The following is a 22,403-nucleotide window of genomic DNA, read 5'->3' as shown; positions in this document are numbered from 1 at the left end:
AGAAGGCAGAGACAAGCAGAAATACCCCTTCACTAACACTCACACGGTTGCCATGGACATGCATAAGCAGTGGGAGAACACAGAGGCTAACTGGCACAAGGAAAAGATGGAATTACTGGACCAGTTTGACAACGAAAGGAAGGAATGGGAGAGTCAATGGAAAATCATGCAGAAGAAGATAGAAGAGGTACAAATTGATTTGTTTTGAATACGTTGAAACTGAAAGCTCAGAATGAAAATTCTGTTTGAGATTCTGTTGTACTGGAAACTATTTCTGTTTTCCTTATTCTACCTAAGGGATGCACATTGAGTCTCAATGACATTTACTAGACCAAAAATAGCAGAACCTTATCCAGTGGTATTGAAGAGACTAGGTGGTTTGTTTTTTTTTTAATATAACCCTGAATGAAAATTAAGAACTTAAATGTCACTCTAAAATGTAGCAATTTGTTATTTTCTGACTAAAGTGACTTGGTATAAAAAATGAGTTGTTTAAAAAAAAATGAGTTTTGGTTATTGTTTTTGTTTTTGCATGAATTTTCAAGCACAAGGCCCAGGAGGAAAATGTAAGAAAAATGTAATTTGTGGAACATATATTAGCAAAATTACAATTGGGCTTTAAAATACAGATCTTTCCTGAAATGATTTATGAATCATGTCTACTAAAGGAAATTACATATTAGATAATTTAGCATAATGGAAAGGAGTGTCGTATATCAAAATGGCGGTGGACATGATATTTATTCTGGCAGAATGTGCCACATTTATTGGCACATTTGTTAAGAAAAGGGTTTTGAAAAACAACATGTCATGACTCTGACACAAATAGTCATTTTATCCCCATTAACCATCCCTCCCTGTTGGCCCGGGAATACTTCCTTCAAGTATTTACATTGATGTATTTTTGAGCTGGTTTCAACTGAAAATTATTTCTACTTATCTTGCTTTCTTCTAGTGCCATCCATGTTGTCATGTGGTTTGTGCATGTTGCCAAAGTGATACTTTTAACAGACTCCTTGGCCTATATTCACAGGCTATCAAAGCTGGTGCTTTATGTGTTTATAGTATAAATATTTTTCTTATTAACAACCGTGTAATTGCTTGTGAATAAAATATAAATCGGCACACTACAAGGGAAAATGTAAAAGAGTAACTATTCAACTCTTCCTGTAGCAGAGCTGAGAAGGCAGACATGTAGTGTGCTCATACCTCTGTAGTTTGGAAAGGATGTTTTGCTTATTCTCTTAACTCCTCTTTATCCAAAGACTAAGGGTGGATGAAAACAAGGAGATGTCAAAGTCAAATCAGAATCCAAAACTCCAAACAGAAACCTGAAGTCATGGGTCATTGCTTCCCAAAGGCTTGGAAGACCAGATAATTCTAACATCTAAGCAAAAAAATAAAAAATAAAGAAATTAAGGAGTCAGGATTAGTCTAGCCAATTGTTTAAGCAATAGAGCTAAAATAATCTGCCGTCTGGTGAGACATTTTATTGTTGTATTGTCAAATAATTATTCTCACAACTCTGAAGATTCTATCTATGGTAAATATTAGCCTTTTTGATGAGCAGTCATTAAATGTGTTTTAAACATAGGATGATAGTTTGTAGAAATACTGTTCTTTCTGCATCAAGGAGATAGAAGGCTTTAATATTTTTTCTTCATCTTGGATAGTAGCCATGGTGCTATTTGTGTCTTGCCTGAAATATACAGCCCCACTACTGGGAGTATTTTGCATAATGTGTTTTCCCAGAATACCCATAGATAAAGTTCTTTCATACCTGAATAATAGCATTGTACTCCCTTTATCATACTAATACATATTTCTTTTCCACTACCAGCTTTGTAGCCCATAAGGATGTACCTTTAATATATCCGTCTTACAGGCTACAAACGAGGGTAGAAAAATTTGAGGAAAACAGGAAGAAAGTATCCTCACATGTCAGAGAATCCAGAATTTTTTAAACTAAAATTAAACATCAACATTTGAAAAAAATTATAACATTCCGTGAGCATAATAGACTGTATTTGTTTAACATATATCACTAAATTGTGCGTATTAAGTCGGACACAAGTTATTAATCCACGTACTAGAGAATTGTGGGTTCCCAAATGTGCACATGTGATTTGGTTCCAAGAGATATCTTCCAGTGGGAGGATCCAGTGTTGAGTGTTAAGATAGATGCTAATGGCTCTTTGCTCAGCCACTATCCACAATCATTGCACTGCTATTGCCAAACCCAGATGTACATGTTATTGCAAAACCCAGATGTATTTGGAAACCTGGAGTAATCCAGATAGAAGCCCTACATAGAGGTCTTGGTTTCTGGAATTCTTTCTTTCTTTCTTTCTTTCTTTTTTAATCACATTGCAGTCTTTTCTGTTTGTCACCTTTGTTCAAATGATCAGAGAACCATAAACAAGTGCTGAGTATGAAGTAACACAGATTTTCTTGTACAAAATAACTTTGTTTTCTATCAATAACGTATTATTTGCTTATCTGTACCTCATTTAAATCCTAAGAGAATTTAAGATGGTATATAAAATGTTACATAAATTTTACATAAAGAACAAAATAGAACAAAAAGATGAGTTGAAGACAGGAGGAAGGATCTCATGTGAATTACATGCAGCAAGTCTATCTTTGTAGTAACATAAAAATTAGAAGTTGCATGTTTCTCAGTATTCAGAAGACAAAGGCAAACCTGTTTCCCAGGAATAGTACTTTTGTCCCTGATTTTGAAAATAAGACAATTTTGTTTTTACCCATAGCTCCTTAAAAAGCAGACAGTGTCACCATAAGCATCCTTAGATTTAACATAAAATTTTGAGGGTTGCTTTGTATCAGATCTCTCAAGGTCGGCCCAAATCATAATGCCCACAAGAGCTCAGAATAAGTAATTTGATGAGGACAAAAATGACTGCTCCATGGCTATAATTTGATGCTATCCTGAGATCACCCAATGATAGATGTGTATCTATGGAAATATATGTACTGTATAGACTTCAGCCAGCAACTCAGCATAGTGCTTCTCTCTGAGATGTGAGTAAATATTGAACAGCAGTATTGTCCTCCTTGAATAGATATAGGTTGGGGCCATAAAATGTAGTCATTTGCTTAGTTATTTGAAAAACTCCTTTGAAATTTGCCAAGCTTTCCCACAGCTCAAGCCTAAAGAGGAAGGCCACTTACTTCCTATATTTAGGGGTGAGTTGTGTAAGTGCCTACAGGTTAAACTAAACTCTCATCAAGAGATAATTTAGGATCCACTTTAACATAGACTAATAAAAGATGGAAGCCTTAGCGTTCTCATATCACAAAGGACAGGTCACATGTGTTTTAATCGGGAGAAGAAATCTTTTTATTTTTTAAGATTTTATTTATTGATTTAACAAATAGACACAGCAAAAGAGGGAACACAAGCAAGGGGAGTGGGAGAGGGAGAAGCGGGCTTCCCGCAGAGTAGGGAACCCGATGCGGGGCTTAATCCTAGGACCCTGGGATCATGACTTGAGTTGAAGTCAGATGCTTAATGAGAGCCACCCAGGTACCCGAGAAAGCTTTTTGGGGGGAGAAAAAAAGTCTCTTCTTAAAAAAAAAAAAAAATCTCAGTGGTACCTAGTAATACCTTAGTAACACCAACATATCTTCCAATGGAAACATCCTTCAGCTGTACAATGTCCACTTGGGGAGTGGAATGAACTGGAACATTACATGATATTGTCAACTGTTTAGACACTTTGCCATTGGCATGCAAGTAGAATCATATATTTTTAAAACATCACTTTAGTATCAGTAAACCAGATTTTATTTATTTATTTGACAGAGAAAGAGAGATACAGTGAGACAGGGAACAGAATCAGGGTGAGTGGGAGAGAGAGAAGCAGGCTTCCTGCCAAGCAGGGAGCCCAAAGCAAGACTCAGTCCCAAGATCCCGGGATCAAAACATGAGCTGAAGGCAGACGCTTAACAACTGAGCGACCCAAGTACCCCTAACTGATCAGATTTTAGAAGCACTACTCAGAAGCATGAGCATTAATACCCCAGGGTAGTTAGTATATCATGATATGGCAAAGAGAACTCAAAATAGTGTGCTTGGTATGAAAAATATTGACCAAGTAAATTAGGAGGAGAAAAAAGCTTTATCTTTGTTTTCTTTGCAGCTTTGCCATGAAGTAAAGCTTCGGAGGAAAATCAACATGAATGAATGTGCTAAGATCATCAGTCATGATCGTGAGAAAGCAATTCGAGATAAAGTGCTAGAATCTCCAAATGACCCCATTTCAGGGCGATGTGAATTTACAGGGATAAATCACAGGGATGGTCTGGAGAAAGAAAATAAAACAGAGCAGAGCTTACTCTGTGAGGGAAATCAAATGTGTAAGGATCAAAAAGCAACAAAAAAATCACAAGTAGGGTTTATGGATCCTTTGGCCACAGAGAACCAAAAAGATTGTGAGGCCTGCCCTGGTCCGAGGACTTGGAGGGAAGAGAGCAGGAGGTGTTCTGGGGCCCTCAACTTGGTAAGTAAGACTGTGATTGGCCTAGAACTGTTCCTAAAGAAATATTTACATTTCAAAGCGCTAACGAGCTGTTGTTTGTATGTGTAAAGGCTCTTGAAGAACTTGCCAAAGTTAGTGAAGAGTTATGCAGCTTTCAAGAGGAAATCCGAAAGCGGTCCAACCACAGAAGGTGGGCTGATACATCTATGATTATTTTCTCTCAGAAAATCAAGACAAATATTGTTTTCAGTGAATGAATCCAAAGTGCCTCCTCTTCATACTTGGTTCGTGTGAATTAACCATGAGTTATTAAAGGGTTATCTTAGATAGGAGATAAAAACTTTAATTGAATATTTCTCTGCTTACTAATTCTTAAGCCAAATCTTCTCATTGTCTCCATAATTTGACTGTGAGGAATACTGCACTCTTTTGGTGTTAGGTTAAGGGACACTCTCCAGAATAATGTAACAAGTATCTTGTGTAGTTCTTTCTCATCTTGAGTGTTGGCTGGTGGACGAGTACACAGCGGGGCTAATCCAATTTAAAATATCTTCAGATTTAACGATGTGGACTTTTAATTATATAATGATGTTCTAGTGGAGTATTTAATACTTAAGTCATTTATTTCTCTACATTTACTATGTATATAATGGAAGCATACATAAATCAGAACAACCTATTGTAAGTATGCATACACACATATACAAAGAGATTAAATGGTGCTATTTCAGTTTAGAAGCACCTATATAATTATAAAAGTAAGTTTTCACCAAATTAAAAAAATAAGTTGGAATTGTCTACAAGGTAAGTAAAGATGGATTGTTCTAGGATCAACATTTATCTCCTAGTGAAGGAGTGTGTTCCTTTTAGAAACAGCAGCAGTGTTTCTCTTAGCTCTTAGGAATACCCTTAGTTCTCTTTAGCTCTTAGGAAGCTCAGAAAGAATTTTTGTATTGACTTACAATAGATTTTTTTATTCAACCATATTTTATACATAATTTTGCCCTCTACCTGGCCATTTTGCTTTGGCCTACCATTCTCCATTACTGAGTATTTATCTGCACTTTACTGTATTCTATCCTGTAACATTTTACAAGCTGAAGAGATATAAATATGACTTACATTTATCAGTATGATCAATTTAACTTGTGAATTTATCTTGTTGCTTTATTTAGGTTTTTTGTTTTGATTGAACTTAGAAAAGACTCACTTGCCAATTTTCTTTTATAAACCACAACTGGTATAAAGTTCTCCTTGTGACTCCATACACTTCAGAAGTATAGTTCGAATATTGTATTTGAATTAGTATGTAATACTAATTCATTACATTTACATTACAATTAAGCCTAATATTTCTTTCCTCCTTCCCACTCTGCTTTATGATCCAGCTATACCAAAGTACTCTCTTGTCTTTGAAGAGCCACCTATTTTTACTGTAGCTCACTTTGCCTATAGGCCCTTTTATTCACCCCCAAAATTCTTTTTTTTTTGTATTTTAAAGCAAAAATTTTTAATGTTTATGGAAGCTACATGTTTGTCTTGAATTAAATTGGGGGAATCTTCTTTGTTCTACTCACTGAGACTCAGGCTTGAAAACACATCTCAGTCTAACATGGGCTTCCATGATCAGGTCAGCAGAAGAAATGGGGGTGGGGAACTCTGGAAGGTCTTACACCAGCAATTTAATAATCTAGCTTGGAAATGACCCACATCATTCATGCTCTCTGGTCTCAGAGTTTCACCTCTATAACTGGGAGCCTGGAAATTTAGTTGCCCATGTTCCCAAATGGAAGAGATAACTGGATTTCAATGGGTAGCGGTAATAAGTAACACATTCTGCTAATATGTTTATCAAATACTTTGTTTACTCTCTTATACACATAAGAACGATATGCACTCCTCTCCGAGGATCACACCCCAAAAGTCCCAATTAGACATGACAATGAGAACTATTCCTTCAGTGTACTTTTTGCTGAGGCATTTTTTCCCCAACCAACAGAATTGACTATTAGGAGGTTTTTTTGTTTTGTTTTGTTTTGTTTTGAATTTCTTTTCAGCGTAACAGTATTCATTGTTTTTGCACCACACCCAGTGCTCCATGCAATATGTGCCCTCCCTAATACCCACCACCTTGTTCCCCCAACCTCCCACCCCCTGTCCCTTCTTACTTCTGTTTCAAACCCAAATGACACCTTCCACTTGGTATTACTCATGTTTCACTGAGCTTGTATTCAGATTTCTGTCACACTGCTTAGTTTAGAATATCATTTCAAATCCAAGAGAAGGAAGTTGAACTCACATGACATAATGAGTAGGCATTCAGTAGGCAGAGCAGAGATGAGAAAATGATAGAAGGGAACCTATAGAAATGGGAAGACCAGTGGCAGATACCCCAAAGACTCCACAGTCTAGTCTGAGTGTAAGAGACAGTTTGAGAATATAATGGAAAGATAGCTTGGGTCAGAGCATGTAGACCATGAATGCTACATTGGGAGGTGGGCTTTATCCTTCAGGAAAAAGGACTTGGAGATTCTGACTAGAGAATTTAAATGAAAATGTTGTTTGAGGAAGTTGGGAGTCCTTTTCTTATTGCAGAAATTCATTGCTTAAGCCATGGTTTCTTTTGAGAACTCATCCTAAATAAAATTATCACTAATATATCATGTTTTATAATTGTTTAGGATGAAGTCAGATTCGTTTCTTCAGGAAATGCCAAATGTAATTAATATGCCTCACAGAGACCACATGGTCAATGATGGCCAGGGCATTCTTCCCCTCAATTTAGAAAAAGAAAAGCAGAAAAATATGAAGAACCTAAGTACCAATGTGCTCCAAAGCAATTCTCTGAAGACATGTGAACTTGATACAATTGATCTGCAAAGAAATGAAATTCCACCACTTCCTCCTCCAAGAAGCACATCTCGAAATTTTCCCAGCTCCTATTCTGAAAAAGCTCATGAAAGTTTGAAGGAAAATTTAGATCACTGCAGCCACGTGGCCCAAGAGGGTCAAGATGAAAGGAATTGCAGTTCTCATTTCCTTTTGAGGCACAATGAGATGCCTATCCTGTGTCTAAATGAAGGCAAGACTTTGAAAGATGGTATCATGTCTCCATCTTTGGCCCCCAAAGCCAAAATAGGTAACAAGCCTTCATGTAATGAAAATGTTGGACTTAGCATGTGGTTGTATGACCCTGGGATCAGTGCAAAAAATAGTCCCTCTCCATTGTGGTTTCAGAAAACCTGCTTGACTCCCAATAAGCCAAAGTGTGAAAATATGGTTCCAGATCACCCTACTAAAGCTCATCCTGATCTGCATATAAGCAGTGACTATAGCTCCTTGGTGACAGAGAGCAGCGGCCCACTTAAAAGTTTCAGTTGTGGCTTTAAGAAGACAACTAGGAATGAAAAACTGGCAGCAAAGACTGATGAATTTAACAGAATCGTATTTAGAACAGATAGAAATTGTCGGGCAATACAGCAAAATCAAAGCTACTCAGAATCATCTGAAGATCTTAAGCCCTGTGATACCTTAATTACTCATACAGGTAACATCTCAGAAAATGACAATGTGTCTGATATTCTGAAAACCAGTGTTCACGTGCCTGTGCCCAAAGAAAATGTGCCTGACAATCCCACCACAATATCCACAACAGGCCTCGTTAAACAAATGCAGGAACACATGAGCACCAGCAGTTACCGCAATATGCTCCAAGAGCATGACTGGAGACCCAGTAATTTGTCTGGTCGGCCAAGATCAGCTGATCCTAGGTCAAATTATGGTGTTGTGGAAAAGCTGCTGAAAACCTATGAGACATCCACAGGATCTGCATTGCAAAATTCTAAACGCATCCAAGATAACTGGACCAGATGTAATGCTGATGTCAGCAGTGGGCCCACGTTAAGTCAGCATTTAGAAATACTTCAGTTAGAACAAGAGCTTCAGCAAAAGCCAACTATGTGTGGAGCACAGCAAGTGAAGCAAGGAGTAGACTGGAGAAAGATAACAGAGGTGAGAAAGCAATTAACGTGCGTTGGGAGGACTGTGTCTACATGCAGCAGTGACTCAGAGTTCAGTCAATGGCCCATTTATATAAATAGAATGTAGGCACATGGTTTGGCATCTTCTTAATTTCTTGACCCTTTATTTGTGAATTAGTGTAAATTTTAGGATTGTTAACACAAACCTCTTAAAATACGATTTTTAAGACTGCGAATAGTACCTTATAACTTTAAAATTTTGAAATGGGACAACATAAATAAAATAAGTAGAACCAAGAACCTCAAGAAGATCCAATGTTTGCTGTTTCTTTCTTGAAAAACCATTCCAAATGTGCATTTATTGGTTTATAGAATTTTATTCTTTTAGTGTTTATAGTTTTAAAAGAGTATTGGAAATATTTTAAAAATAATTTCTTGCACTTTTCAGTTGTTGGCTATGATTGGTTCAGTCATTCCCAACATTTGATTCATGTTTTTTCTCATGGGATTAGTCACATGGATGTGACTATGGGTCTAACACATTGTAAAATAATGCTTTATAAAGTTCTCTTTTTTTGTGTGGAGCAGAAAGGCGGTACATGGAAATAAAATATTATAGCTTAAAAATTTTTAAGGTCATTCTTATTGGTGTAAATTCCTAACATGAAAATTGTCCCCTCCCAAAAAAGTACTTAAACTGTTATTCTTTTTTTGTTCCAGTCTGTTTGCAAAAGGATATAGTTTTCCTTAGCTATAGGAGGAAAAGATAGTTGAAGAGATTGGTATTTATAACAAAGAGCTATCCAACAATCCCTTTTTATGCATAATTTACAAAAAGTTACATGGTGACATGTTGTTATAATTAGCTAATATTTCAAAAAATCATACTTTTGCAAAATTCAGTGTGTATGCAATATAGTCTTAAGCTATGCAGGTTGCCTTCTTCTGGTGTAAAATAAATCATTTTTATGTGGCTTTCAACCTCATAAAAATACCAGTTTTTATCCATTTTACCAGAAACCTTGCCTATTTGTACAAGGTACAAGTAATTACCCTGGTTTTGTATTTCTCCATTTTTTAGTTGAGTCCATAAATACCTGGGAGGCCTGTAAGCTTCAGATGGCAAATGGAATCACGTATAAGATAAATACTCATCAGCTACATTTTTGCATTGGTTGTTGGGGTCCTCTACCATAGATTCTTCAAGTGTAGTTTTGCATCCCCTCCCCAACCTGTGGGAGCAAATCTAAAAAAAAATAAGATTCCAAAGACAGAAAAAGAAATTTCAGGTTATTGTCATAGAAATAGAGGCCATCCTCACTACCTGTTTCAGATGAAAGAGCACAGGGTTTGTTGGGAAAGTCAATAATAATACTGGTATAAAATGTGTAGTGGAAACTTTTTTTTTTTAAACTACAAGGGTCTAAGAATGTTTTTCTTCCATTAAAATAGAAAGAAAAGAAAGAAGAAATGAAAGAAAAGGAAGGGACAGGAAGGAAAAGGTTTTAAGTCATCCAATAATGCCCAATATAGATAATGATTCTGTATTAGCAATGAAGTTATATTTTGAAATATTTTAGTGACAATTTTGAAACTTTTGAGAAGTAGTAATAGTGGTTCTTGGTGGGGAAAAAAAGCATCAGATAAATCGTTCGGTGATCTGTGTGCCTTTTGCTTATGACCTCTGAAAGTGCCAATAACACATAAATGAGCACAGTTTCTCTTATAAAATATTATCTTTTTGTTCTTTAATAACACTAAACGATCCTAATGTCCCACTAATAAACACATATAGTTCCATCTTCAAAGTTATCTAACACAAATTTTTGAATCCTGAACTCATAATTAGTCGTAAAAAGAGATCAATTGTATTAAAATGTGGCAGTGTGAAAAGATCTACAAGATTATCAAATACCATATTCCTCATTAAAAGTGAGATGCTTTTGATTCAAGACCACAAATATTAAGCAATCACCTTCTTCAGATATCCTTGCTGTTACTTGCTTCTAAATAGGTTAGTCCATCACCCCTGAAGTTGGGATCCTTAATATATTAATATATTCTCAATTGTTGGTGCTTGTATAGTGAGATGGATGTCTTCCTTTGTCTCTTAGGAATCCATGGCAGTGAAATCTTCGCATGGAAAAGGATTTTCCCGACCGGCTAGACCAGCAAATCGCCGTCTCCCTTCCAGATGGGCCTCAAGATCTCCATCAGCGCCCCCTGCCGTGCGGAGGACTGCCCCCAGCTATACCATTTCTTTGAGATCCGCAGCATCAATGGTCTGAGTCTCTGGCCTGGATTGCTAGATGACAAAAGTCCTAATTGCCAAACAGAGCATTCCGAGTGTTTACAGCCAATCCTGTCTCTTCTCTGTCTTTCAAGATCACTGGGACAAACGATTTCAATCTTAACTTCCCATCAGTCTTCAGTGTTTTTAATCTATGGAATAATTATCTTCCTGTATTTTGATTTCTTAGATCAGAATTTTTTAATGCCATCCTCATTAATTTGCCAATATGATTTTGAGTTGAAACAATGTACTATATTGTATATTCGAACTTTCTTGCAAGTAGCAGAAAGCAAGGTTATGTGCATGGCCATGTGTTTGTAGATGCATGTGTTGCAATGAGAAGTATCCTAGTATGTATTTAGATAAGAAAAACATATGTGCTAGTGTTGACTTTGAAATTATAACCTGTATACCTATGTATCTTTCTGTTTATTTAAAATTTTTGAAAATATACAGTACTATTTATATTTTGTATACCTTTTAATAGGTATCCACTTAAGGCATTTGAGGTAAATATATTAACTGATCACTTTCTGGGCCCCAACTACATTGAAAAATAAGAATTATACACATTAATAACATTTGGTAGATTTCTAAATACAGCTCATAAATAGTTTCTTAACTGACATAAGGATGGGCTAATACCATAGATTTCCTTGTTTACTCTCTTAAATAAATAAAATTGTCACAGGTTTAATAGTTCAGGCTTCTAAAGCTAACATAAAATGTTCACAAAAATCTTTTGTATATCATTCGGTAGTCTATTATGGCTTTAACTGAGTACTTGATCCCCAGAGCCATTATTATGAGACAGCCTTAGAAACAACAGGACTTAAAAATAATCTTATTTTGTCAACTTCAGTAACAAATAATCCTTAAATAGGATATGAAAAGAAATTCAGTTATGTTGAATTCTAATTTTTTGTTAAATTGTATAGCTTTTAGTTAAGCTCCTTTATTTGAAGGCATATTTAGAGGTAAGTCATTTCCTTTTCCTTTTTTTTAACTTTTCCCCAAAATTAGAGGACAAAAACTAATTTGCTTTTTTAATTAACAAAAAATATTAAGAATGGTATTTGATTGAGAGGTGAATTATAATATATTTCTTACAGTTTTTACATAAAAAAAGCCTTAAACTAAACCTTGGCATCCATGAGTAGCATAAGAACAGAAATGTGTATTTTGGCCACAATTTGCATCCAGTGAACACATAAGATCTATATTGAGAACTAAAAGAAGTATGAATGTTGAAGTGCTTGGATTTTTATATGGAAGATCTTAGAAGTAACTTTGCTCTCCATTGTCTCTCTATAAAATCAACTTTGGTATTAGATATGAATTCTATTTAAGCTTTTCTTTATTACCAGAAAGGTTGAGAAAGTCTAGTGACATAAGTATTCAAAGACCTTCTTCTTATGATGTATTTTAACAATTAAGAGAAATTCATTGCATTATACATCATGATCTGAGGTAAAGTAAATAATTTCTAAATCCCAGACTGCCTTAAAAGGCTCAAGACTGTTTGTTGTGTGGTGATAGACAGATTCATGTTTTCCAATAAGGAGAGTTTATAGGAAGGAGTTGAGATGAATAAAATGTCTAGAGTATGAAGCTGGAGCAGATGATAAGTAACGGCTAGAGACCCACTCTTTTCTGGAATAGTTTGAGGAGAATAGGTATAAACTCTTCTTTAAATGTTTGGTAGAATTTGCCTGTGAAACCATCTGGTCCTGGACTTCTGTTTGTTGGGAGTTTTCTGGTCACTGATTTAATTTCTCTGCTGGTAATTGGTCTGTTCAAATTTTCTAGTTCTTCCTGTTTCAATTTTGGTAGCTTATATGTTTCTAGGAATTTACCCCTTTCTTCTAGGTTGTCCAGTTTGTTGGAATATAGTTTTTCATAATATTCTCTTAAAATTGTTTTTATTTCTGTGGCATTTAGATCCACGCTCTTAATTCTCGTTTCTTTCAGGAATATCCTTTTCCATAGGAAACCTATCAGAGAAAAGTAACCTAGACACCAAGTGATGTCACTTACATCATATGCTTTTCATCTAGAAGGGTGGGGAGGAAAGGGAAGTGGTGGTGTACAAGGATGGACCCATTAGGAAGGTGCTGCTGTGTTACACTGGAGAGATTGCTCAAGAATTGGGCAACATACCTGCTTCCCTCCATCACTGTATCCCAGGTAGTCTGAAATGGATCTATGTTTCCTACCTCTAACTAAAAGTCAAAATATTGAGGATCTCTTTTCAAAAATTAGATTCCTGATCTCATCCCATAATTACTAAAGCAGAATTTCCAGGGGTACACAGGGGGATCTGGAGTCTTTAATAAAACAATAACAACAACAACAACAAAAAGAAAGCAAACATTTGATGATTAAAGAGATTTGGAAGCAGTGACTTTGATGGATGCCCAAACAAATGAGCATCATTGGGTAGTCATGTTACTTCCCTGGGACTTGATTTTATTACCTGTAAAATAAAAGGGTTATATTATCAGGCATACAATTTTAAGTCACCTTTTCTATTACTATTTGAATGAAACATGAGACACATTTTAACATCTTCCTATGTCGACTAAAATCTCATAGAATATTAGAGTTGGAAAAAAGAAAACTTAGTATCTAGTCCAATTCCTTGATTGTTAAGATGAAGAAACTAAAGCAAAGATTATTGAAATATTCTGTTTTCTCTTTTAAAATATTTTATAATTTTTTATGGAAAAACCTATCAGGTAAATGGAAATTATCCTTCAAAAATATTTTTTTATGTATTGTGATTTTTAACTGGTAGTTTTTCTACTTTGGATGGGCATTTTCTTCCCAAAGCATACCCTTCATTCTGCTGGATTGAAGACATTTGTAAACATTTCAGAAATATTTGATTAGAAACACTTGTATTAATAGAAGCTTTGCTGAGCAGACTTTTTGGTGGGAAACCGCTTATGTTATTTCAAGTGAGGAATCTGATCTCAGAAAGTAATAAGAACAAGGCAGATAAAGTGCTTGAGTTTTTGTGCATGTGTGTGTGCGTGCATGTGTGCTTGTGTGTGTGCGCGCATACAACCCTTGCACGAGTTCTCTATGTTGCCTTATCACCAAAGCCAAATATAAAGATGTAAGTTATGTTTGCATAATTCACTTATTGAAAATTAACCTTAACTTTCATTTGTTTTTACATAGACAATGAAGATGATTAGCTATATCATGCATGATTTACCTCTACAGAGAGAAGGTAACCAGACTCCATGTCATCTTGAGAAAATATGTGGACCTAAGAAAGAGAATATGCTTCCCTGCAGAGATTTTTTAAATTATTTTTAGGCACATTTGCTGACAAACAGCTACTTGATATTAGAATCTCCTCCAGTGATTGGAAGTTACTGAATTAAATAGGTGTGGAGACACGTGTTGTGGCATGTCTGTACATTGAGAATATTTTGATTTTCCTCCTTTCCTATAGCAGTCTCCAGGAAAGCTAAAAGTTTTATGAAGTCTAAAATCAAATATGTCCACAGTTCAGCCTAGCTTCTCCTAAAATATCTCTACATAATAAAATCTAAAAGCCTGCATGAATTCCTGCACTTAGCCACACATAACCCCAAATAGCTTCTCATACCCTGATAGCCACTCTGCCCATTTAAACTGTTTATTGAATCTGATTAGTATTTGTTTGAAAAAAAGGGTACTCCTCTGAAATTTGCCTTTACATGTGAAGTTAGTTTAATTATTTTAGGTAGACTCAGATTTCTATTATAGTGTTATTTTGCTTCAAATTCTGCATGTTTCTTCTTAAGTAGCAAGTATCTTTATTAGAATGTGCAACTATGACTTATTGTTTGATAGAGCCCAGAATATGCTCTCTCAAAAAATGGGCTTCATAAAGTAAAAAATTAAAACAAAACAAACAAAAAACAAAGTTGGAGGAGGCAGCTTTTAGGCAAGTGTCTAGTCAACATTTTTTACTGTAGGAATTTTTCTTATCATAGAAAATAATTTTCATTCCAGTGGGAAAAAGTAAAAATATCTGATACATATTGCGATGATCTTTCGAGTCCAACATGTATGATTGGCAAATTCTGGAAAAGAAGTTCTGCTTATATGAAGCTATGATGAAGTCTAGAAATAAAGTCTAGAATAGCAAGGATCATAAAAGTCATGCGAAACAATCCTGAAACTCAGAGGTCTGTATGACGGCCAAGGTTATAAGGATGGTCACCACAGTAGGCTCCAACACCAGTGTTTGCCTCCCTGTATGCCTGCGTGCATCTATGACTTGATGGTTTGCAAAGCACACTTACATACCTTGACTTGTTGACTTCTTCCAACAAACTTCAAGGCAGCCTTTGTGATTTCTAATTACAGATGGAAAAAACAAATAACCAAGATAATAAATATTTCTCGAGATAATACTGAGAAATAAATAGGTGGGTCTATGAAATCCTCATTCTGACACTTTTCCAAAAAAAGAGGAAGAGGAAGCAAAGAGTGAAGTTCTTTTTCACTTACATTTTATGCATGGCAAGTTGTTTATTTTGATTTCGTTGAGAGTTTCCCTTAATTTTGCCTTTCAGTCTTCTTAACCAAAGTTCTTCATTTTTATATGGTTTCAAAAGATTATTAAAGTCATGAAGAAGGCTCACTTTACCAAAATATGTTTCTTTCTTTTGGTGCCTATGCTCTGAAATTGTGTAAATTTTGTATGTGGGCCAAAATCTTGAAGGTAAACTGATTAGTAGCCAAAGCAATCCTCATCTGTAGTACCAAGTGAATCCTGATCTCCTCACCCTTCAAAAGAATCACAGAAAATTTTCATACTATATGGCTTAAATGTATTCCAGAATAAATGAGAACATTTCCCTTGGAACTTGCAGTTATTTCCAATTTATAATCTTACTCCAAAATAAATTGTATCTGCCAATTTCCTTTTGAGGCTTTATTCTCCAATTAAATTATGTACTTATGTAATTTTATAAAAATCATTAAACAAATTCAATGTAGCTGTTTGGGATCTGCAGAGTTTTCTTTCTACATAACGTCATTCAGCCTCAAGATAATGCTAAATTTTCTAACCTCAATTATATATTTTAAACTTTGCACAAAATTTTGTGTTACAATTAACCCAGTTAACAGATTCTCTAAATTAATGATCTCTAGAGTGAAATAGTTAATGCACAATGAATGCCAGAGAACCATTTACCTTATTTTTTAAAAGAAGTTACATGTTGGAGTAAAAGGGAGCAATAGTTGCTATATGCTAAAATTCGGGAGGTAAATTATGGGGAATAAAGGTTCTTTCTGGGAGATCCCAGGCAAGGAGAGAGGAGCTAAGACTAAGCATGTCACCTTGTTAAAAAAGAAGCGAGTGGGAGCATAGCACAGGGTGCCAAAGCTAGATGAATTCATGACTTAGTTCAGCAAAAGCAACCACTAGGTTTTCCCAGGAAAATTGAGGGCTTGGGGAAAACCTAACATCAAAGACTCCAGGGTGCCTCATGCTTAGGATTCAGGTAAGGGGTCATCTTCAAGGAAATTCTTCATAAGACAGCTAAGACCCTGAAACTGAGGCCAGGGCCTGGGTAGGAATGAAATGATCAGGGAAGGAAATTGTCAAAAGCAAGATACTAGATCAAGAAGACTTGTCCTGTGGACCAGCGTGTAAGGAGGTTAAGAGATGCAGCTCAAGGTGGGCTGGGACATTGCCACTGGGACTAGGAACAGAGGGAGAGGTCTTCAGCCGCACACCAAATCTTTACTGAAGTTGGGAGCCGAGGAGACTTGGACAGCAAGTGAAGGAGGCACCAATTGCTAGTAAGCAGCTAGCAGTGTAACCACGACAAAGCTGAAATACATGGAGAGTCAGTACTGCGTGGGCTCTCATCTAGAATATTTTGAGGAACTAGAATTGATAGATGGCCATCAGAAGACCTTGCTGTGAGGAATTCAAAAGACAGGTAAAGAGGATGACATGTGAACAGATATCCTTTGCTCTCCCCCTTTGTTTTATGTTTTCTTGTGACTGTATCAGCAGAATCTAAAAACCTTATCCAGGGAGCTCATAAAATAAGCCACCCACACCTTCATGTAATAGACCATGAGAGCAAAATGAGGTATCCCAGAAATGGAAAGTGATGTTCTTCTCCAATAGTAATATAAAACAGGCACATAATCAAAGAGTAAGCCCATTTTTAGAACTTAGAAAATCACAGAAAATTGTCTGCATGACGTGGGTGAGCATAGGGAATCTCCAAGTTGCATCTGAGAATAGAATTTGTCTCAAAGAAATGCAGTGTGTTTATAACTAAAGGCAAAACGTAATCAGCTACTCTGAGCTCTGTCTGAATGGAAAGGAGATGAGCTGCATGGAGCCCAAGAAAAGGTAACCTGAGAGCAGAATATTTGTATTGTTTCACTGCCATCCAGTGGAAGAGGCCAAGGTCTGAAAAGAGGAAGTTCCTGGCCATGGCCTATTCTATTCTATCCTAGGAGAGGTGATTCCCCCAGATGGATCTGTACCACACACAGAACCCTCAAGGTCCCCCAATTCCAGCAGCTCACTTCCCACTTGCACTCAAGCAGCCTTCTGAATCTCAAATTAACTACCTAGGTATTTACAGAAGTAAAAGAGCATCTAGACCAGCGTCCTTTTGACATGTGTCAGAAAATTCTCTAATAGCAGAGAAAAGAAATAGGTATCCCAAGGTCTGGGATGGTATCTACAATTCTTGAATTTTGGAGGGTTGTAACATGAGCATTTTTCAGCTCTTAAACAAGGGTATTTTCTGCTTTATTCACTGATTGTGCCAAGCACTTAGAAAGATGTCAGCAAATAGTAGGCTCAATAAACATTTGTTGAATAAATTAAGGCAAATCTTAAATGCTTTAATTGTTTGCTATCAGGAAAAACAAAAGGTTTTCCTTTCTGCTTCCCAACTAAATCACAGCTGGTAATGTACTTCTTTTATAGAATTGAGGCAATCTGATTTTACATGTAAAGTAATTTCTCTTCTTGTCATAGTGTCATCACATTTTGAGACCATGACTCCATTTAAAAACGTGCATACAAAGCAAAATAGTTTTTCTCATTGTTGGGCAAACCTTATAAGCATAATAAGGTAAGCGATGCTTGCTGGTGAAAAGTTTAAGTATCGTTTAGCTGAAAAGTCAAATGACTCATGTCATAGAAAATATTGTGAGGATGTCTCTTTTTTTATTGTCTTAAGGGGAAAATAGTTGAAGGGCTTTTTTTTTTTTTTTGAAAAGGTGGAGATATATATATATATATATATATATATATATATATATATATATACAGCCTCTCATTTGAATGAGTGTGGACTCTTGGAAGCTTGACTACCCTGCCTTGTCCTACAAGTGGACCTGGAGAGCTTGTCGGGGGTTTCAGAGTGCAGCTACTCCTGTACCCTTAACTGAAGACAGGTCCACCGAGCACACAGCTTCAGGAAGGACCCATGGGGAGAGGTGAGGGAGGAAGGGGACACGGGTGAACCCGCCGGATCAGCAGAATCAACCCTGGTGATCAATGCAATGACGGATATCACAGCCAGATCGCCCTCACATCCTGAAGAGCTTTTTCGAAGGAAAAAAAAAAATTACATTATATGGGCTAAATTTTATCACACATAATTGAATTAAGTTTGCAAAATTTCATTGTCAATAAAGTCAACTCATGACAACTCTCACACTTTAATTCTGCTATGTCCTGTCACACCCAGTGAAATCTTTCACAATTTCACTTCTGCAAATAATTCACCCTTCAAGTGTTTTTGCTGAATAAGCCAATGTTGGGAATTACTGTTTGTCATTAGGCAAAACCACAATTCATCGTTTTAACCTGTGTTTTAGCCATTGTTATAATGTTTTTAATTTTCCATTAAAAAGAAATTAAATTTAAAATTTTAATTTTCCATTAAATTGAAAATTTGATGAGCATTTTTCTCTGCCTAAATCAGCACATAGCTATGTCAAATAGCAAGTTTTCAAACTCATTTCCCATTTCTTTACAAATTTATCTAAAATGATAAGCATCTAAATAATTATTTCTGAAAATTTACAACAAAAGCTCTCATTTTTTTTTGCCAGTCCATTAATATGCAAGGAAAATCAAGAGGCAAACTCTTTGAGAGGAGATGTTATTGACGGGCTGCTACAGGGCTGCTGATTCATGCAAAATACAAAAGGATGACTTTTCCCACTGATGTCAGCGTCATAGATTTTTCCCTGTGTGTCTCCATCAATATCTGTCTTTCCACTCATTAGAAGGAATTCTCCAGGCACCTAGGTGGCTCAGTCAGTTAGGTGACCCTATCTTGATTCCTCTCTTGATTTTGGCTCAGATCATGATCTCAATGATCTTGAGATGGAGCCCTCTTACCCACCCCCCCATCTCACCGTGGGTCTCTCTGCTCAGCCCAGAATTTGCTTGTCCCTCTTTCTCCCCCTCTGTCTCTTCAGGGTGCATCCATGAACATGTGTTCTCTTTCTCTCGCAAGTAAAAAAATAAAATCTTTTTTTAAAAATTAAAAAAGAGTACTTCTCACATTTTAAAAAATTATTTTTACTTGGTATTTTACTATAAAGCATTCTTCTAAAATTAGTGGGAAAAAGTCAATAACTGATCAAATTGCACACACATACACACCATAGTGTCTATGCTTTCCAATTTAAGATAAAGAGCAAGGTTAGCATTCAACTAGTACATTCTTTCTCAACTAGTACATTCAACTAGTACATTCTAAGATATTCTTTTGAAGTGTTAGAGCTGTTGAGTGCTGCTCAGTATGGGTAACTTCTTCATCTCTTTTTAAGCTCCCAAAAGATTTGACCATAACCCTAGCATGGAGTTTTCCATGGTTTTTGTTTGTTTGTTTGTTTCTCTTTAAATTGACCACCAAGTAATTCTGTCTTTTTAATTGTGCTTTTCATACCAGCCGATATTGTTGTTTCCTTTGTTGGAAACTTTCTGGTTATTTGAATAGTTCATTTTTAATGTCACCCAAAAGAGCAATGATGGTTTATGCAATTACTCACAGGGTTTTATCCATTAAAAGATATAAAGGATTAGACATCTGGCAGTGTTACAATATTATAGCTTATATTTTAAATATGCCTCTAAATGTATCCTACTATTTTTAGATGGCAACTACCTACTACCATCCTTTTACCATCATTTTCACTGGTAAGGCTGACTGCTGACTCTGGTTGTACTAAAAATTTTCAACTATCTTTCCTATTTTACCCAATACCCAGCTTGTGATCCAAACTCCCTGTATTAAATCATTTAATATATTTCCTTTGGAAATCTAATTTTATTTAAAATTATTATACTTTAAATGTATCAGTGGAAAAAAATGGTAAATCACACACACAAGTACAGACTTTGAGGATACTTACTTGCTATTGGCAGAAAGTAGAACTAGAAGAAATCAAGCACTTGTAAACGAAATATGTAATGAGAATAATTGTTAGAAATCCTTAAGCTCTATTTTGGAATCAATGACTTGCCTGGCTGGGGTGGAGGTGTGGTGGTATAACCTAAATCTTAAAAAACAAACGCTGATTGGGACGCCTGGGTGGCTCAGTCAGAGGGGCACCTGCCTTTGGCTCAGGTCATGGTCCCAGGGTCCTGGCATCAAGTCCCATATCAGGCTCTTTGCTCAACAGGGAGCCTGCTTCTCCCTCTGTCTGCGGCTCCCTCTGCTTGTGCTCTCTCTCTCTGACAAATACATAAAGCTTAAAAAAAAAAAAAACCCACAGATTGCTACAATAGCGAAACAATTTCTCCAAAAAATGGCTGTGCAAGTCCCTGAAGACACATGAAGAACTCTCAATCTGAAGCTTTTCCACTCCCGCCGTCAGTGCAGTGAGCAACCTTAGCACACTTAATTCTTCTAGCAGCATATCCAGATTAATTTCTTGGAACTGCAATATTGACAGTAACTTGTTCCCCCAGCATAGAGTTACCAAATTTTTCAATCAACAATTGTGGATGAAAATCTTATGCTCTCTGGGATTACACAAAATCAACAAAATAGTCACCAAAAAAAAAAAAATGTAGATTTTTAAATTTTCATGTTGTGGGCAAGTAGAAAACAGTTTTTTAATGCTTTTTATTTTGAAATATTAATAGTCTCATGGGAGGCTGAGAGACTAGAATGAGTTCCATGCACATTTTATCTAGTTCCCCCAATGAGGACATCTTATGAAGCTGTAGCATAAAGTCATTGACATTGGTACATGACTGTTTAAAAACCCACATTCATGTGCGTGTATGTGTATAATTCTATGCATTTTGTCATGTACAAATTAATATAATTGCCACTACAATCAAGATACAGATATTTTCTATTATCACCAAAGAACTCCTTTGTGCAACCTCTTTGTATTTGTATCCATCCCCCATAATCCCCCTGTCCCTGAGCACTAAAAACCACTCATCTGTCCATCTCTGTAGTTTTATCATTTTGAGGATTTTATATGAATGGAATCATACAATATGTAGCACTGTGAAATTAACTTTCTTTCACTAAACATAATGTCTTTGAGATCCACCCAGCTATTTGCATATATTATTATTTCATTAGTTTTATTGCAGAGTGGAATTCCAATGTGTGCATAGCCTAGAGTTTGCACAACCATACAACCCCTTAAAGACACTTGAGTAGTTTCCAGTATTTTACTATATAAATCACTCTGAACATTCTTATACAGGTTTTTGTGTGAACATAAACTTTCTCTGGGTAAATGCCCCCAAAGAGTATAATGGCTGAGTCATTGGAGAAGTGCATATTTGTTTTGTAAAATCTGGAAGACTATTTTCCAGAGTGGCTGTGCCATTTTATATTCCCAAAGTCATGTGTAAGAAATCCAGTTTCTTCCCATCCTCACCAATGTTTGTAATTAATGATTTTTGTTTTAGACAGTCTGATAGACATGTAATGATATCTCACTGTGGTTCTAATTTACATTTCCCTGCTGCACCAGAGAGGAGGAAACCAGAGTGGCACCCGGCCCAACGCATCCCACCTTGATCCACCTTGATGCCAGGCAAGGGCAGAGGCCCCCCTTCCACTGGGTCCTGATGACAACAGCGTGGGTGGGAATACAGAGTGAAGACCAGCCCAGCTTGCTCCTCTTCATTCGACTTTATTGATGCCAGTTTGGGATGGAGGCTGGCTCCCCGCCAGACCCCACTAACACTGCCCTGGCAGGAATTTCAGTCCACTGGGGCCAGTATTCATCAAGTAGGAGGTAGAATTGTCTCCTCCCTCATCTCTGCCAAACCCATGGAATGTGTACTGTGGGTGAGGTGGACGGAGTATTGAATATTATATTGGTATTTTGTTTCAAGTAGTGGTAGGTATTGTCAAAAAGCTTTTCTGTTCTGTTAGGTTGTCTTTTTCTTGGTTCTTTGATCAGGGTGAATAGACTTGGAGTTCTTTCAGTTTGGACCTATCTGTGGCTCAGGTTGCAGGCTTCCCCAGTGCCCCATCTAGAATATATGGAAGGCAAAAGGAAAATCCAGGGACCCCAACCCTGTATTGTGCCTCACATCCCAGGGTAACTGGATGAAGTCTCTGTCTTCATCTCAGCTTTCAGAGACTT

The 22,403-nt window shown here is 36.4% G+C and overlaps 1 protein-coding gene across 1 annotated transcript; it reads left to right on the top strand.

Moving 5' to 3' along the window:
- The first annotated feature begins 26 nt into the window (after positions 1 to 26).
- Positions 27 to 11,195, top strand: KIAA0408 (KIAA0408 ortholog). The gene is made up of 5 exons (XM_032862497.1): positions 27 to 187; positions 4,164 to 4,523; positions 4,613 to 4,692; positions 7,184 to 8,513; positions 10,597 to 11,195. Exons 1-5 carry the CDS (start codon positions 53 to 55, stop codon positions 10,768 to 10,770), a joined length of 2,079 nt encoding a protein of 692 aa, XP_032718388.1. The 5' UTR covers positions 27 to 52; the 3' UTR covers positions 10,771 to 11,195.
- Positions 11,196 to 22,403: the final 11,208 nt, after the last annotated feature.

This window comes from Lontra canadensis, unplaced genomic scaffold (genome assembly GCF_010015895.1).
Source record: "Lontra canadensis isolate GAN:19392208 unplaced genomic scaffold, GSC_riverotter_1.0 scaffold23, whole genome shotgun sequence".
NCBI lineage: Eukaryota > Metazoa > Chordata > Mammalia > Carnivora > Mustelidae > Lontra > Lontra canadensis.
This window is presented reverse-complemented; position numbering and strand designations above follow the sequence as displayed.

Bases quoted from the DNA above. Each gene is read 5' to 3' on its own strand.
- KIAA0408 (XM_032862497.1), top strand. From the start codon at position 53: ATGGACATGCATAAGCAGTGGGAGAACACAGAGGCTAACTGGCACAAG. The intron at 4,524-4,612 runs GTAAGTAAGACT...GTATGTGTAAAG, and splicing joins GTTCTGGGGCCCTCAACTTG to GCTCTTGAAGAACTTGCCAA. The intron at 4,693-7,183 runs GTGGGCTGATAC...ATAATTGTTTAG, and splicing joins AAGCGGTCCAACCACAGAAG to GATGAAGTCAGATTCGTTTC.